The sequence below is a fragment of the Phalangium opilio genome, unplaced genomic scaffold, assembly GCF_054372755.1.
Source record: "Phalangium opilio isolate 3A_F unplaced genomic scaffold, DU_Popi_V2 ptg001170l_1, whole genome shotgun sequence".
Classification (NCBI taxonomy): Eukaryota; Metazoa; Arthropoda; class Arachnida; order Opiliones; family Phalangiidae; genus Phalangium; species Phalangium opilio.
In genome coordinates, this window is record NW_028324255.1 from 11,606,615 (window position 1) to 11,622,746 (window position 16,132).

The 16,132-nt window shown below is 38.9% G+C and overlaps 3 protein-coding genes across 5 annotated transcripts; 2 read left to right on the top strand and 1 right to left on the bottom strand.

The window, feature by feature from the left end:
* The first annotated feature begins 1,027 nt into the window (after positions 1-1,027).
* On the top strand, positions 1,028-3,266 carry LOC149587278 (uncharacterized). The gene is made up of 2 exons (XM_089863749.1): positions 1,028-2,687; positions 2,787-3,266. Exons 1-2 carry the CDS (start codon positions 2,445-2,447, stop codon positions 3,216-3,218), a joined length of 675 nt encoding a protein of 224 aa, XP_089719875.1. The 5' UTR covers positions 1,028-2,444; the 3' UTR covers positions 3,219-3,266.
* Positions 3,267-3,424: 158 nt separating this feature from the next.
* Positions 3,425-8,125, top strand: LOC149587279 (uncharacterized). Of its 2 annotated transcripts, none has more exons than XM_089863746.1 (10): positions 3,425-4,893; positions 4,962-5,103; positions 5,158-5,385; positions 5,447-5,534; positions 5,600-6,009; positions 6,073-6,276; positions 6,333-6,464; positions 6,542-7,037; positions 7,096-7,621; positions 7,674-8,125. In XM_089863746.1, exons 1-9 carry the CDS (start codon positions 3,550-3,552, stop codon positions 7,577-7,579), a joined length of 3,528 nt encoding a protein of 1,175 aa, XP_089719872.1. In that variant the 5' UTR covers positions 3,425-3,549; the 3' UTR covers positions 7,580-7,621; positions 7,674-8,125. The 2 variants fall into 2 exon arrangements, with proteins under 2 accessions (XP_089719872.1, XP_089719874.1); XM_089863748.1 differs by having other exon boundaries at positions 7,683-8,125.
* A 6,075-nt stretch (positions 8,126-14,200) lies between these two features.
* On the bottom strand, positions 14,201-15,687 carry LOC149587280 (uncharacterized). 2 transcript variants are annotated; one of them, XM_089863461.1, is made up of 3 exons: positions 15,031-15,687; positions 14,646-14,961; positions 14,201-14,572 (listed from the first exon to the last, which is right to left on the bottom strand). In XM_089863461.1, the coding sequence occupies exons 1-3, from the start codon at positions 15,078-15,080 to the stop codon at positions 14,528-14,530; spliced, it is 411 nt and encodes a 136-aa protein (XP_089719587.1). In that variant the 5' UTR covers positions 15,081-15,687; the 3' UTR covers positions 14,201-14,527. The 2 variants fall into 2 exon arrangements, with proteins under 2 accessions (XP_089719587.1, XP_089719586.1); XM_089863460.1 differs by having other exon boundaries at positions 14,201-14,961.
* Between the last annotated feature and the right edge of the window lie 445 nt (positions 15,688-16,132).

Below are 16,132 nucleotides of genomic sequence, written 5' to 3' on the forward strand. Positions count from 1 at the left end.
TTGTTCCCTTCCGTCTTGAATTTATTCCATCTTCTTCTCTTTTCTTTAAAGATATCCGGGCGGGCAACCTTTAAATGGATTTTTTTTTGTACACAACATAGCATTTTCCAAATTCATTTTAAGATAGGTTGGCATGATAATGTTTTATGGATTTTGGTCTATGCATCCTTTTGGACTTCAGAAAACGAGTTTTTAATTTACCTCTAAAGCCTTGCCAAATGTAAAAATGAGGATAACAAGGATTATGATACCTCCCTACCCTCACTTCAAAGAAACACCGAATTTAATGTGGCACTAAACTTGAAGCTACTTTATACCTTAACATAATCGTGGCTGGCTACATCACCATGTAAAAGAATACGCAAGTCCGGGTATTTCAATATATCGTCGAAGTTATTTATGTTGCGATCGATGTGGACCGTCAATTTCGTCAACAGGTTGGCCTTAAAGTTTTCTGCCAAAATAAAACAACCGACGAAATAGATCACAAATATAAGTCTCTTGGTAGTTTCGCATTTGTTAGCCAAAATAAGAGGAACCAGTCGTAATCCGGGCACAAATCGACTGGCATACGCAAACAAGTGATACCAAAGTTTGAAATTGAACAAGATGAGGAAAAGATTAATAAAAATCCACACCTAAAAAGTAAATAATAAACCTAAAATGTATAAATGGTTCTTTTCTGCCCATTGTTATATGAAATTCTGGAACGCAGAATTCAAGTCGTATTCATCCACTTGCTGACCAATAATGAAAATTGTAGAACAAAATACCTGAGGATGAAAGACTTCAAGGACTCCGGTCAATGATATTTGGTATTCGGCTTCGCGGAAATACGAAAGCATGTTGTGTTCTGTGTACCAAAATGGGTGCGTGCAAGCTTCATTTTCTGTTTTTATTGAAGGAATGAGTAATGTAAATATGAGAGTTCACAATAACGGGGTGCACAGCACCCCGTAGGAATAACATGGGGTTATCACCCCGACGGCTTTTTCAGGAGCATTTTATGCCGCGAGTCGGAGGTCTAAGCACGGGTAGGGATACATCGCCTCCCGTCGAATTTCGATAGATGGGGTGAACGGGGTGTAGAAATCCCCTAGAAATAATGGACTTTTTACGGCGATACCCTCGGAACCCTAAACCGTGCTTTTATATATGGAAAATCAAAAATTTCAACGCCGTGATAATTCTTCGCAAATACCGATAGCATTTTATCAGTCAACAACATAAAATCGCCCCCCAATTCGAACGAGGAACCCAAGAGAGCGAAAATTTCCCCCGGGAATTTGGTGTATCCATAAGCGGTAGCGTGAAAAGTTTATTTCTCGAGATTATAAATCGATTGTTTATCTATTGAAATGGAACTAATATAGTAAAGGCTGGAAGAATGGTTTTCAGATATTGCGACGGGGCTCTGTAAAATTACAGACTTATGTGAAAAGTCTTATTGACCCCTGGGGTGAACGGGGTGTAGAAATCCCGTGGAAATAACATGGGGTTATCACCCTGACGGCAGATTTCTACCGTCGATTTCAAGTGATCAGTTAACATGAGGATCACTGGGAGACCCTCGAAATTTTATATTAATTCTTAGCAACAAGGGGTATAAAAGGAGCGTAAAGTTTCGGGTTATATTTATTCTCTCGTGGGTCTTTAAACGGATTCGAAATATATGTAAGTATAGGAGAATTTCTTTGTAAGGCTGAAACTTATCCTAATTTTTTTTTATTTCTTAAAAAGTGGTGGTATACCGATCAATAAACTGTCCGATATTCGATCGCCCCCTCCCCTGAAGTAACATGGATAACCCTATTCTAAGGAGATGTGTTTTAGAAGTGAATTTTCTACGGGCTAATAACGAATTCGTAATAAAAGAATTAGCGTATTATATAGTTGAAACAGGCGAAAACGGCACGTTTGTTTTCAAGCCGCCATTCCCATATGGTGAACTCAGCTTGAAGGACCGCCGATTAAATGGTTGGGTTTCGCGGAATATTTGCGCTCTAAATTGGAACGACGGGGAATACGAATTCAAGGACTTTATCAGCATTATAAGAGGGTTATCGGGGAAAGCTGATATCTTTTGGACGAAGGGCTTGGAGAAGTCGATCTTTCTTTCGAAATCTATCGATGACACCGTGGGAAATGCCGAGACTCTCGGCTGCCCCAAATTAAGTGGTTCTTCAAAAGAGCCCCCACCATCGAACTGTATTTACCATAGAAATACACACTATTGCTGCCTTTCAAAAGCTTTCAGATTAAATTTATGGTTGAAAAAATTTGATTGTGTGCATTTAACTTCAAAATAAAAATTTTATTCGAACTTGTGTGTTTTATTAAGTGGATAGAAATAGTATAAATAGCGTTCTGGATTTATGGGAAGTATCATTCTAACTTGACCTGCCGAAAAGTATCATCATTATAAAGTGAATACGGAAATAACTATGGAATCAGGAAAGCCTACCATCTGTAGAATCGTTTATACAGTGACGTTAGGGTTAATAGCCCCTAATTTCCTTTTAACATTTAAAATATTTGAAACGATAATTCGGAAATACCATCAAACATGGCACAACGGAATCTTTCTCGATGAACCAGCCGGACAGATAAGGGTTGATCTTCCTTACCACGCGAATTTAGAAAACATCAAGAAAAATGGACTGAAAAAGAGCCAGGAATACATTACAGTAAATTTCCCAAACTACTATATGTTATCGCTGTCTCTATATAGTATTTATTTATTTTTTATTTCTTTTTATTTTTATTTTTATTTTTTTTTTCTTAAGGTGCAGAAAATTCCCTTACCGGTGGAAGGGGAGGTGGAAATGGCCCAAATCCTCAACTTCTTGGGGTTTGAAGTTACCCTTCCATTACCAGTGGTCCCCCCGCCGATATTGGAGAGTTCTCTTCAACCTGATATTTCAACATCTGATCTACCATTCTCCCAACCCATTCCATACACCCCGACTATCGCAACCGTACCGTCTCTACCATCCCCCTCAACTCATGAAATCCAGGGTGTGGAGACTTTAAACGAGCCGTCGTTTGTACCCGAATTAAGTTCCGTCAGCCAGAGGAAAAGACCCCAGTCTGCAGGGTTGGATGGACCTAAAAAGAAAAGGAGGACGAAGCCCATCATCGAGACGGACGTATTACAAAGTCAAATCAACCTCGATGAGATTATGGCTCAGATATTGGCTGATCCTGACGAGGATTAAATGTTTTTATAATAATAATAATAAATGAAATAAAAAGATAAGAAAATATATTCACCCTCCCTTTTTCATTTCTCAACTAAGCATACATTTTAACTTCAGAGATAAGATGGAACAAAATCTCGAGAGTTCCAAGTGGTTCGGGGAATATACCCCCCTGGCCCTTCCATTTGTTAATCAAGCATACATTTTAACTCCGAAGATATACGTGACGAGATCTCAATAGTCTCAAAGTGGTTCGAGGAGAAGTCGGTATATAAACCCCGAAATATTCTTAAATATATTACTCCGAGTTGCACCCTCCTTAAACGTAGTACTATTTCTTTAAATTAGAATGTTTCTGTGTAACACTTGTGATAAGCGGCATAAGAGTAAAAACGCGTTGTTGAAACACGTGTGCAAGCAGCATGACGATGTTAAATGCCATATTTGTGATAAAAAATTTAAGAGAAAATATACGCTGGACAGACACGTCCGCGAACAGCATGGCAATATTAAATATTCGTGTGTAACGTGTGGGAGAAGTTTCGCACGTAAAGCTCGTCTTAACCGTCACTCCCAGATACACAGTCGGAATCCGCTACCATCACATCGAAGGTCTAACGTCTCTACCCAACCTAATGATTCGTCGTCAGAGGATTATCCTATGATGTTATCTCCGGAAGAGCCCACCGATGATACTTTATTCTCTAACAATGCCGAGGAGATGTTAGCTCTGGGCGATGCCGTTCTTAGCGCTAGATATACCCCGCCGGATGTTCAAACCGACTTCGAACTCTTTATTACCCCTCTAATCCTCAGTTTAATTAAGTATCTGAGCGATCAATTGTTTAAAAGAAAGGGGATAAAGTGGAATCTATTGATTCGAGTGCGTTATACTAAAGTATTAGACGACGGTACAGAAGTTGAACACATCCCGTTCATCCGAAGCACAACGCGGACGACTCTATTAGAGGATCGGTTTCGAGATCAGATAAGCGAATGTATTCAACAAATTACAACTCTGATGGAGGAGTTTCAGGAGTTGGGGAGTAATTGGGTGATAGATAGGATTTTATATCTCCAAGTAGACGTAATCAAGTATTTACCTCTAGTCGCGGGTTCCTTTATAAACACCCCGAAAGTAATAACTGCCACGCGTAGTGTGCTCAACATCAAATCTAACGACGCGATGTGTTTTAAATGGGCATGCTTGGCTCGCTTACACCCCGCTGTTCAAAACCCCAATCAAGTATCCAAATATGAGCCATATGAAAATGAACTAAATTGCTCGGACATAAGTTTCCCCTATACCCTCGACCCCATTACAATGAAGAAATTTGAAGTGAAAAATAATCTCTCGATTAACATATTCGCGTGGGAGGACGGTGTGTTTCCGCGCTACGTGAGTGAAGAGGTGGTGAGTGAGGAGAGGGAAATTGACCTTCTACTTTTAACCGATGGTGAGAAGAAACATTATTGTCTCATTCGAAGTCTCAGTCGACTTTTATCACGTTTCACAAAACACAACGGTAAAATCTATATCTGCCGACGATGTCTCCATAGATTCTCGGGATTAAACGCGAAACGAAATCATACCGAACATGTTAAACATTGCTCGATTCATAAACCTCAGCGAATTAAAATGCCACATAAAAAACCAATTCTATCCTTTGATAAGTTTGAATGGATGCAAAAGGTAAATTACTATTTTTTATGATTTTAAATTCTTTCGGTATATCTTACCCATTATCATCAAATATATAGTGTCCATTTATAATATACGCTGATTTCGAGAGTATATTAAATCGTTATCAGACTTGTGCAAATAACGAGACTCTTTCCTCAACCACCAAACTCTCGGAACACATCGCCTGTGGATTCAGCTACGTCGTGATTGGAATGAATGGTACATCACCAAATTCTTATCTTTAATCAAATAATTTCTAACGATAATCTCTAGGAGAGCCCAGGGCACCCGTAACGTATAGGGGGACTGATGCCGTAGAAATTTTCCTTCAAAGTTTGCTGATGGAAGCTGAAACTATCGGTGAAGCTCTACAAGAAAACATCCCTATGGATCTAACACCTGCTGAATTGGCGGCTAGTAAGAGCGCGACTCATTGCTACCTCTGCTCTCAGATTCTGACTATCAAAGACTATGGCGTGAATGATCATTGCCATCTAACAGATGAGTTTAAAAATATTATCAAGACTTCTCTTATTCAGTATTTAATTTCCTTTTATTTTAAGCCGTTATCGCGGTCGTGCGCATAACTCCTGTAATCTAAAAATGCGGTTAGGGAAACACATTCCCGTGGTTCTACACAATTTGTCAAAGTAAGTAATCATCCCACCTGGACGCGGGTACTTAAACAATTATTAATTACCCTTTCTATTTGAAGGTACGATTCTCATCTGATCCTCCAAAAAATCGGCCTGTTCAAGGAGGATAATATATCGGTCATCCCGAATAATACCGAAACTTACATCAGTATAGGGCTAGGGAAGTTACAGTTTATTGATTCATTGAGGTTTATGAGTGCGTCCCTAGACACCCTAGTTCAAACTTTAGCCACATGCGGAATCGACAAATTTAAAATCCTGAGTGCGTCGTATAACCCCGAACAAGTAGGGTTAGCCCTCAAGAAGTTGTCTTTCCCTTACGATTATATGGATTCGATGGACCGTTTCGAGGAGACCGAACTCCCGCCAAAGGAGGCATTTTACAATGCCCTAACCGACGAGCATATCACCGATGAAAACTATCAGCACGCTCGCGATGTCTGGGAAAAATTCGGAATTAAAAATCTAGGTACTTTTAACTTTGTAAGAGAGGGTTCCACTTCCTATATTATAAGCTAATGGAAATTTACAGGCGATCTACACGATACGTATGTGCAAATTGACACACTACAATTGGCGTGTGTGTTTGAGGAATTCAGGGCTATGTGCCTGGATGTCTACCGATTAGACCCCGCCCATTCCTATACCGGACCTGGCTTGGCTTGGCAGGCAGCTCTCTTGATGACAAAAGTAAAACTGGATTTACTTTTAGACCCTGATATGCATCTGTTCATCGGTAATCAAATAAACATAAACAATATTTTTACGATATTTACCGATTTCAATATTAAGAAAGGGGAATACGTGGCGGTGTAAGTCTGATTTCCAATCGTTTCGTCGAGGCTAATAACAAGTATTTAGCCGACTATGATCCAAACAAGTCCAGTAATTACATCATCTATCTAGACCTGAATAATTTATATGGTATTTTCTAACTCATATAAAACCCTACAAATTCTTAATAAGCTAGCAATATATTGTTTTCGTACCCATAAAACTAGGTACCGTTATGAAGGACTATCTGCCTATGAATAACTTGCAATGGATTGACGATAATGATCTTCTGACTTACACCGAAAATACTATTCTAAACACGCCAGACGATTCTCCGAACGGGTACATTCTTGAGGTTGATTTAGAGTACCCGAGGGAATTACACCGTTCCCATAATTGCCTCCCACTCGGGCCGGAGACGCGGAGAATAACCACCGATATGTTTTCCCCGTACTACAAAAACCTTATGGAGAAGAATGGACTTCCTATAAAAGATACTTTGCCTAAACTAGTTCCGAGTCTAGAAACCAAACTCAACTACGTCATCCATTATAGGAACCTGAAATATTACATTTCCAATGGGTTGAAATTAGTCACAGTACATAAGGTTTTACGCTTTGGGCAAGGTCCTTGGCTTAGTCCGTATATAGACCTAAATACAGAGAAGAGAAAGTTGGCTACCAATACATTTCAGAAAGATTTTTTCAAACTCATGAATAATAGGTAACCTATCTACTAATCATGTGTTTAATTATCTTCGACTTATTTAAAATCTCTCCAGCGTATTTGGGAAAACAATGGAAAACCTTCGAAATCGGATAGATTTCCACCTCGTGCAAACCGAGGATATGGCGGTTAAGAAAGCTTCCTCCCCAGCGTTCGAAAAATTCATAATGTATCATAATGACTTGGTTGGAATCCAGATGATGAAGAAGACATTGACGTTAAATCGACCTATATACACCGGCTTCTCTATATTGCATCTCTCTAAGCTATTTCTCTATAGATTTCACTATGATTTTATCAAAGTGAAATACGGTGATAAGGCCATACTACAATTCACTGATACCGGGTTTTTTATCTATCACCCTATCCATGTTTTTATCCCCCCATACGCTAACTTAGACTTTCATTCACAAATAGTCTCATGTACAATATCAAAACCGAGGATCTGTACGCTGACTTTAAGGAGCACGGGGATCAGTTTGATTTCTCTGGATACCCTAAATCACACCCCCTTTTCAGTGATGCTAATAAAAAAGTGATGGGCAAGATGAAAGACGAAATGGACGGAGTTCCAATAAAGGGTACTATTAGGTTCATTGCTGATGTTAATTGAAATTAACCTTTACACTCTAGAGTTTGTAGGGCTCAGACCGAAGCTCTATTCCATTCTTTCTGGATCTGGAGAGAAGAAGACGGCAAAGGGGGTCTGTCGTCGCGTTGTGAAGCGGGACATCCATCATTCGGATTATCGCGAATGTTTATTCGGTGCGAAGGAGACAACATGCGTCATGAAAAGGATTGTTAGCGTTCATCATGATCTGTACACCGTCAGACAAACGAAGAAGGCCTTATCGGCTTGTGACAACAAGAAATACATCCTTCCAGACGGAATTAAAACACTCGCTTACGGCCACCATTTCATCGACACATTTAATAGAAAATGTAGAGCTCTAGAGTCGGAAGATGAAAACAAAATTTGAAAAATAAACTTTATTTTGAAAAACATGGTATAAAATATGACGACAAGCCAAAGCTATCGAAAAACATACGTAATTTAAATGGAAAATAAAATGTTTTAAGATAGATTTATTGAGAAATTCTTGTACATATATTCGGCAATCATACGATCATTAACATTTTTATTTTTAGAAAATCGTTTTATTATATCAAACATTTTAACTCCCCTACATCTATACAATGAAAAGTAAACGCAATACCCGCCACAAGTTTGACTTAATTCCCCCTGTAGTTGGCGTGAATTAAACGTAACAGTTAGGCTATTTCGCTCTACAAAATCATTAAATTTAAATAAATCCGGAGGATTTCCATAGCTTTCAAAGAATTCAGTATTTTTTCTTCTTGAAATATATATGGCCGTCCAATGTTTTCCTTTCCCTTTTGAGGTGTCAGTATTCACAATGTACAGAGAGGGGAACGTTTTAACAGTCTTTGGTAGTTTATCCGCCGCAAAAATACCCCTAAACAGATTTTTAGCGTATGGGTCGCGCCTTAATATTCTCTCAAGTTGTTGAGAGTCCATTATGAGCTTTGATCAAATAAAACAGCTCGGTTTTTGTCAATTTCAATCAAAGATTGGAATTCGGAATAGTAAACGACGGCAATTGTAGCCGGTAGCGCTTCGGCAAATATTAACTCCAATCGGACACTACCGTTCTTTATAAAGTTGATACTTTCAGTCGAACTACCATTCAGGTCGGGGGTCAAGTCGAATACGAAAAGAGCATTACCATTGGCGAACTCGTCACGGTCAATGAAATTACCCTCGTCGATATTCCATTGTCCGGTTTGAAGAAAGAGATTGGCGTACGATCTCATACATAGGTTATCCTTAAAGTTGGGGTTTAAGGGTTTATGGGGTACGCTAACCCCATCAACGGATAAGGTGATTTGAGTCACCGCTTCATTTTAAAAATTAAAAGGCGACATTTTATAATCACCCAAAAACGCGTTCTGGTCTACAAATCCAATTACAACTTTATTCGGTTGTTGACCGCTAAATAAATTGTCTTTGACTGCTATTTTACTTCCTTGAGATATGGAAAACGTATTACATTCCGTACGTGTTATGGGGTATTTCATCGTGGCCAATTCCAGGGTTTTGGCGTGTGATATCATAATCTCAGGGGTTAGTTTAACTCTTCTTATGAATAACGAAGCGTGGGTAAATATAACTTTCGCTTTAATTCCATCCGCATGTAAGCAGAATTCGTTGGGACTTTTGATAAATTTAAAATTCACATCGACCAGATTGGGGATGAAGCGATTTTGCTGGCATATATCGGCGTGTACGACACCGATCAAGTCTATAACCCCATTTTGGGCGAATTTACTCCGTTTCTCAAACCCTTCATTTTCGAAAAAGTCGTCAAAATGCCCTGCCGTATCTTTGTAGAATAGTGCCCCGGTCAAAAAACTCTTTTTCGCTGGACCACCAAATGTCAATAGCGCTTGAATCATGCTCTTGAATGCGTATTGTTGAGGACATGATGTAACTGATCTATCATTCAATTATACGTGTAGTTCACTAAAAAGACTGAAGAGTAATAGGTTTTCGGGTCCAACTTTATCCGCCTGAGTTGTCAAATTACCATCCGCATCGTACACAGCGGCTTTAGGTAGAGACCCATCCGCTTTAACCACTTTTACTTGTACTTGCAGGAGCGTGTTTTTCAAGTCCATGTATGACTCGGAGTTCCCGGTGACGGGAAATATAATAGCCTGATTTTCATCCACGTTGGAGGTAGAGTTATACTCCACCCATTGACTTCCTATTATCCCAGTTTGGGTATAGGGTACGTGAAAAACATTTAGTTCCGAGCTGACGCTGTTCATAGAGTTTGGGTGTGCGAGTGACATTATGAAAATATATCCGGGTGTAAAGATGATGACCTTCTCTTCTTCTTAGTTCGAACAGAACTGATGATGGGTGACACTTTGCGTTTCCTTTTACGCCCGTTTCCAGTTAGCTTGGTCACTTCTTCGGCTGCCCTTCTCAATGTTTCTTTACCCGCTTCTTTACCCCTAGTTCTCAGTGATTGCTTAATGGGTACACCGCTTGTATAATCCGTCGCAATTTTCGCGCCAGTATTCAAAAACTTTCGACCTAGGTACGTGGCACCCCTTTTAAGTAATGGCATGGCTGATCTGAACGCTGACGAGATAATTGACCCCAGACCATAACCACGTTGCACGGCCAAACCTCTATATACTGGGATGGATCCATGTCCAATTTGATTTAGATAATAATCCTCATAATCCTTAACAGAAACGTGACTCGTATTATATGGAGACATCCTTACACTTTGACAATCACGTCATAAATGGGGCGGAGCTTGAATTCAACGTAGTTCTTATAACAAGTGCCAAGTTCTTCTGGGTCTGAAATGTAGAGTGACGTGAACTTTCCCACGTTCGAACTTAACCGGTTTACCCATTTCACTCATAATGTTAATTTCAATTGTTTGGAAGTTGTTTTTCGCTATTGGCATGTAATGTGGTTTAGCAAACTCCTTCTCGACCGTGTCTCCATCCTTTCCATTTATACTTATAATTCTTAAGAGAGGGACGTCGGAGTCTCCTACCGATCGAGACTGAATTATATCAGAATACACGAATAAGGAGTGCATTCCAGCATCCATATCGCAACTGAATGGGGCGGTCATGGAAGTGAACACAGTGAAGTCTTTTTTGGAATTCCTCGTGAACCCTAATATAACGGCAATTTCGCTTGGGATATAAAGTTGATTCGTCCCTTTTAACTCGACCATCACCCGTCGATTTGGTTTGTTGTATGAAAACTCAACCCTAGATTTTATTTTTTCAGTAGCACCAGCATCGTCGTCGGCTGACAATATTTCGAGTAATTCCTCTACGGAACCATAATATCCGGGAGGTATAATTATCGATATACCCCGGTTTTCATTCACTCCGTTAATTGTCTGTCCACTTTCACCAAAACCAGATCCCTCTTCTGGGAATTCATCCATTGCATCTGAAGCAACACCTACGAACGAATTATCCCAAATGCGAACTGCGCATTCCCTTTTTACCTTATTCCAAGTTCTAGGATAGCTTATTTCAGCAAGAGCAACCTCGTGAGATCCCTCTAGTGCTATTGATTCTGGTAGATACGTTCTGAACGTGCTTATAGTATTTCCTTTGAAATATTGCGCAGAGGAATCGGAAGGTAATGTAATATAAAAACTCATTTTACGTCGACTTCTTGCACCCAGGAATCAAAGTCGGAACTATACCCTCGCCACCGTACGAGTAGTTCTTTAGAACCGTCTGGTTTTTTCCGTTTTCGTATTACTCTTTCAATTTTAAATGTACAGTTTTCCAAGTCCTTGCCTACTTTCTGTATTTTCTCTTTGTAGAACGTACCTGAAATGAGCTCGGAGTTCAAATCTTTCGGTTTATATACGGGTGGATCTCTCGGGATACGTTCTGTTACTTTGAACAATTTTTCGGTATAATTGGGTAAATACCCCTTTTCAAACGTTCTTTTATTTTTGCTTATTCTAACTAAATCATCAATTTCAAATGGGTATGAAACTGGCGGCGAAAAGTTAACTTTCCCGTATAAATTGAACCAGATTTGTTTCGAATTTTCCTCTGACACTTCAATGGGTTTGCATTTAATCGATCTGTGGTAGTTGTTATTATACGCTTCTAATAATTCAGGTAATACGTCAATGTATTTGTAGGTGTCATTTTGCGTAAAATAGCGGTACATTCGCTCCTTCAAGGTTCGATTAAATCGTTCAACGATACTACATTTCACCTCCGAGTGTGTGGCGAAAAACTTAATATCCAAACGTTTCAATTCACTTTGCAGTTCTTTATTTAGAAATTCATTTCCATGATCTGACTGCACAATCTTGGGTTTTCTACCAGACTCTAAAACGGATCTAAACGCCGCAACCATCGTAGATCCTTTCTTGTCTTTAATAGCAACGGCGAAGGCGAATTTACTGAATACGTCAATACAGCACAGTAGAAATCTATATCCGTCGTTATGACGTTTGATGTTTTGCATGTCTGCCAGATCGAGTTGCCCTTGTTCATCTATACCGTACACAATAGTCTTGTTTCGTCTGAAGTTGCGCCTTGCGGGTTTGTGTAATGTATACGTTTCTTGACGTTGTAGGAACTCAATAACATCATTTAAGGAAAGGTTAATCCCCTTTTCCCTCGCAGCCCTATATAGACCCTGCACACCTCCGAAGCTTCCTGGATCTTTTTCATTGAAGTATATTTCTTCTAGTTTATCCATTAGTCGTGCAGTTTAAGGTTTTTTGAGTATACCAGTAAGCGAAATCAGATAGTTCGATAATTATTATAAGAAATAATATCAAAAGCGCCGTAATAACTTTGGGATTACTTAAGTATGAAATGGATGGAGAGGCAAGAAACCCTGTGGGGGAAGGGTCGTTACAACCTTCCATGATAACTCTAAAGTAATTTGTGAGAGAAATGAAACGGGGTGTTGGTTTTTATTCTTTATTTTAACTTTATCCAATTACGAAACCCATTACCATACATAGATTCCGGGGTTGGGGGTGTGTAATCGATGTTTGGTACATCTAGGGAGGTACTTGATACATCCAGAGGTACAGCACTGGTAGAGTATTCAAATGGGAACTTATTTTTAACAAGAGTTTTGGGTACATTTTCCTTTTATAAGCAGATCTTAAAATTTGTCTAATCCAGTGACATTGTATCTCGATTTGCTTTTATATGCTTTAACAGTTTGGTGTAAAATATCCACAATATTCGACCCGACGATTGTTTGTCCCCTGTATATAAGTTCCCCGTTGGGGGACCAATTAATCTTGGAGTTGATATCAATCCACTTGTATAAGGCAATGGCCGGTTTGAGGTGTGAATCCGGTATTGTCATGGCTATTTCAGAATACCAATCTTTCTTTTTCTGTTGTTTAACAGGTTTCATCTTTTTTCTTTTATTAATAGCACTCGTTAGTAAATGATTGTACATGTTAACTTTTTGCGTCTGGTTCAATTTGCTATCATCCGAAACAGTCTTCGTATCCGAATTTTCACCAAGTTCAACTTTTGGTTGCGAGTTTAATCGACGGTAAACCTCTTCAGGTACCAAAATCATCTTTCTAGCCATTTTTAATTGCTCTGCTTATAGCCGCACCAGCAGCACTGCTAACAAGTGATAAGAGAGGGGCTAACAAAAGAGGTAAAAATTCTCCCTTTTGAATAAGGATCTTTTTTCGTTTTGCTACAGTGCTTTGTTTAGATAACTTCCGTAACATTAGACAGTGCTTCTTCAATCGTTTCTTCTGGTCATCTGATAACTTCACGTTACCGCGTAGGACATTTATACAACATTCCACTATAGCCTTGATAGAGTCATTACTAGCGTGTTTGATAGCGTATTTTCTCTGACACGCATTACAAGTAGTCAGATACTTTAAGAAATGTTGATGCGTATGCACCCTTTTCATTTTGGAATAAAGACTGCGGCTTCTTCGCCCGGTATGAGTCCCGTCCGTAGTCTGTGATCATCTGACGTCGTTGGCTTTAAATCAACCCATAAATACCCAAAATCTCTAGCAATTGCCTGATGGAACGCGTCGATGACGTATTTACTATTAGTGGGACAAATCTGTTTGGCTAAATGAAATATAGCCGATTTATCTCGAGGAGATTTGAATATTATCAAGTAGTGGGCGTTTAAATTTAATGTTCTAATTTCCTTCCCAGGGTAATATAAATTTTGCATCAAAATAAAAACAGAGGTGTTTTTATGGTGCGATCCCCGTATGAACAAATTAGTTACATCCTTGTTATTAGATATTTCACAAAGTAAATCGTCAAGTATAACAAAATTCTTGATATTGGGGTCTAATATATTCACATTTAATATACCTTCGTGAAATTCTACGGAAGGCGTGTGATCTAATACCGAATTAAATAATTTCGGTTCATATTCAGTGTAACACCATATTATCCTATCTAGAGGGGGTGATATACATATATCTTTATACTTTATAAGGTTAGCTACAAAGTATGATTTTCCCGATTGTGTCGCCCCGGCTATGAGACCATTAAATGGGTGTTGTAAGCTGAAGTCCATTTTAAGGAATGAATCACTTTTTAAGAATCAAGTTGTTTTTATTACAAATATTCTTTGACATTACATTCGATTTGACCAATCATGATTTATTAGGGTGTGACATCTTCAGATTTTAATAGTAATTTTTTCGATTTACAAGCAATATTACAAAGCATATATTCGCAGAATTGTTCATCCAGAAATGTATTCGCGGTAAAGTCTTTTGTAATCTCGGAATAACTCATTTTACTCATAGCTAATGTAAAATTCATTTCAACACGTGTATTCCAGTCGTACATTATGCATTCGTGTTTTATTTGAGAGGGATTATCCCACTCACATCCGTCACAGGTTTTAGAAATTGTTTCCCTTAACTGGTCTAGCACACGTTTCTGAATTTTCTCGTGAACCCGTTTAGCCTCACCTAGAAACGTTGTAACTTCGTCGTATTTCTCCAATAAAGCAAGCCAGAGAGGTTTTGAGATAGCAAAACCGACCTTCGTAGGATAGTGTTTACCGTAGTTCACACCGCTACCCAATCGCATTTCTCGGATGTTAATGATTCTGGTATCTTGAAATTCGGACAAGTCAACTCGTTTCGTTTGTGATCCCTCGAAAAACCAGGCAGATGGAAAGACTGTTTCACCGTCAAAGAACTTTGAAATTTCCCTACGCTCCTGGTAGAGTTCACCGAATTCATGTTCGGTCAAAGTAATTAAGGGACCTCCATTCAGACAGCCCAACTGAATTTTACAGTCCGGAGTCACGCTAATTCCTTTAAGTGTAGAAATTGGAAATATCTTGGCGGTGTGCCTGCATAGAAATTCTGAGTTAAAATAATTCAAACATCAAACTCTTATTAAATACATAACGTATACGTACATTTTTAGTTCTTTACAAGTCCAGAGAATGAATTCAAGTTTCAATGACATGTCTTTTTATACTCCCGGTTGTTTACTTTACACTCAAAGGTGTCAATAAGATTTTTCGCATAAGTCTGCAATTTTACAGAGCCCCATCGCAATATCTGAAAACCATTCTTCCACCCTTTACTGTATTAGTTCCATTTCAATAGATAAACAATCGATTTATAATCTCGAGAAATAAACTTTTCACGCTACCGCTTATGGATACACCAAATTCCCGGGGAAATTTTCGCTCTCTTGGGTTCCTCGTTCGAATTGGGGGGCGATTTTATGTTGTTGACTGATAAAATGCTATCGGTATTTGCGAAGAATTATCACGGCGTTGAAATTTTTGATTTTCCATATATAAAAGCACGGTTTAGGGTTCCGAGGGTATCGCCGTAAAAAGTCCATTATTTCTAGGGGATTTCTACACCCCGTTCACCCCATCTATCGAAATTCGACGGGAGGCGATGTATCCCTACCCGTGCTTAGACCTCCGACTCGCGGCATAAAATGCTCCTGAAAAAGCCGTCGGGGTGATAACCCCATGTTATTCCTACGGGGTGCTGTGCACCCCGTTATTGTGAACTCTCATATTTACATTACTGGAATGCAAGACATGTCAAGTCTACGATACACAACTTCCACATCGGGATGCTAAAACGAAACATAAAATCAATATAATCAATATAATTTTCCAAAAGTGTGTCATATAGGAAAAAAATACCTGCGCGTAATTTTTTTTTCATCAAAGGAATAAACGTAGCATTTACCCTGAAATAGAGAAAAACTTATGTCCTCTGGTAAAATTATTTATGTAAACGCTGGATAATTTACTTTCCTGCCGGAAACAAGACAAATTCATGGAAAATTTTGTCCGCGCCATGATAACGATTCACTTCCAATGTTTTCGTAACATAGTTGTACTGATCCTAAGGAACCAAATACATTATAGTATATTGTAACATATATCGTATTTCTTTTAATTAAGCCCATATGTTTAGTAGCAGACGATAATGCAGACAAGAATCATAACTGTGAAAGAGAGGTAAGAAAGGGTTGATGTAGGCGACACC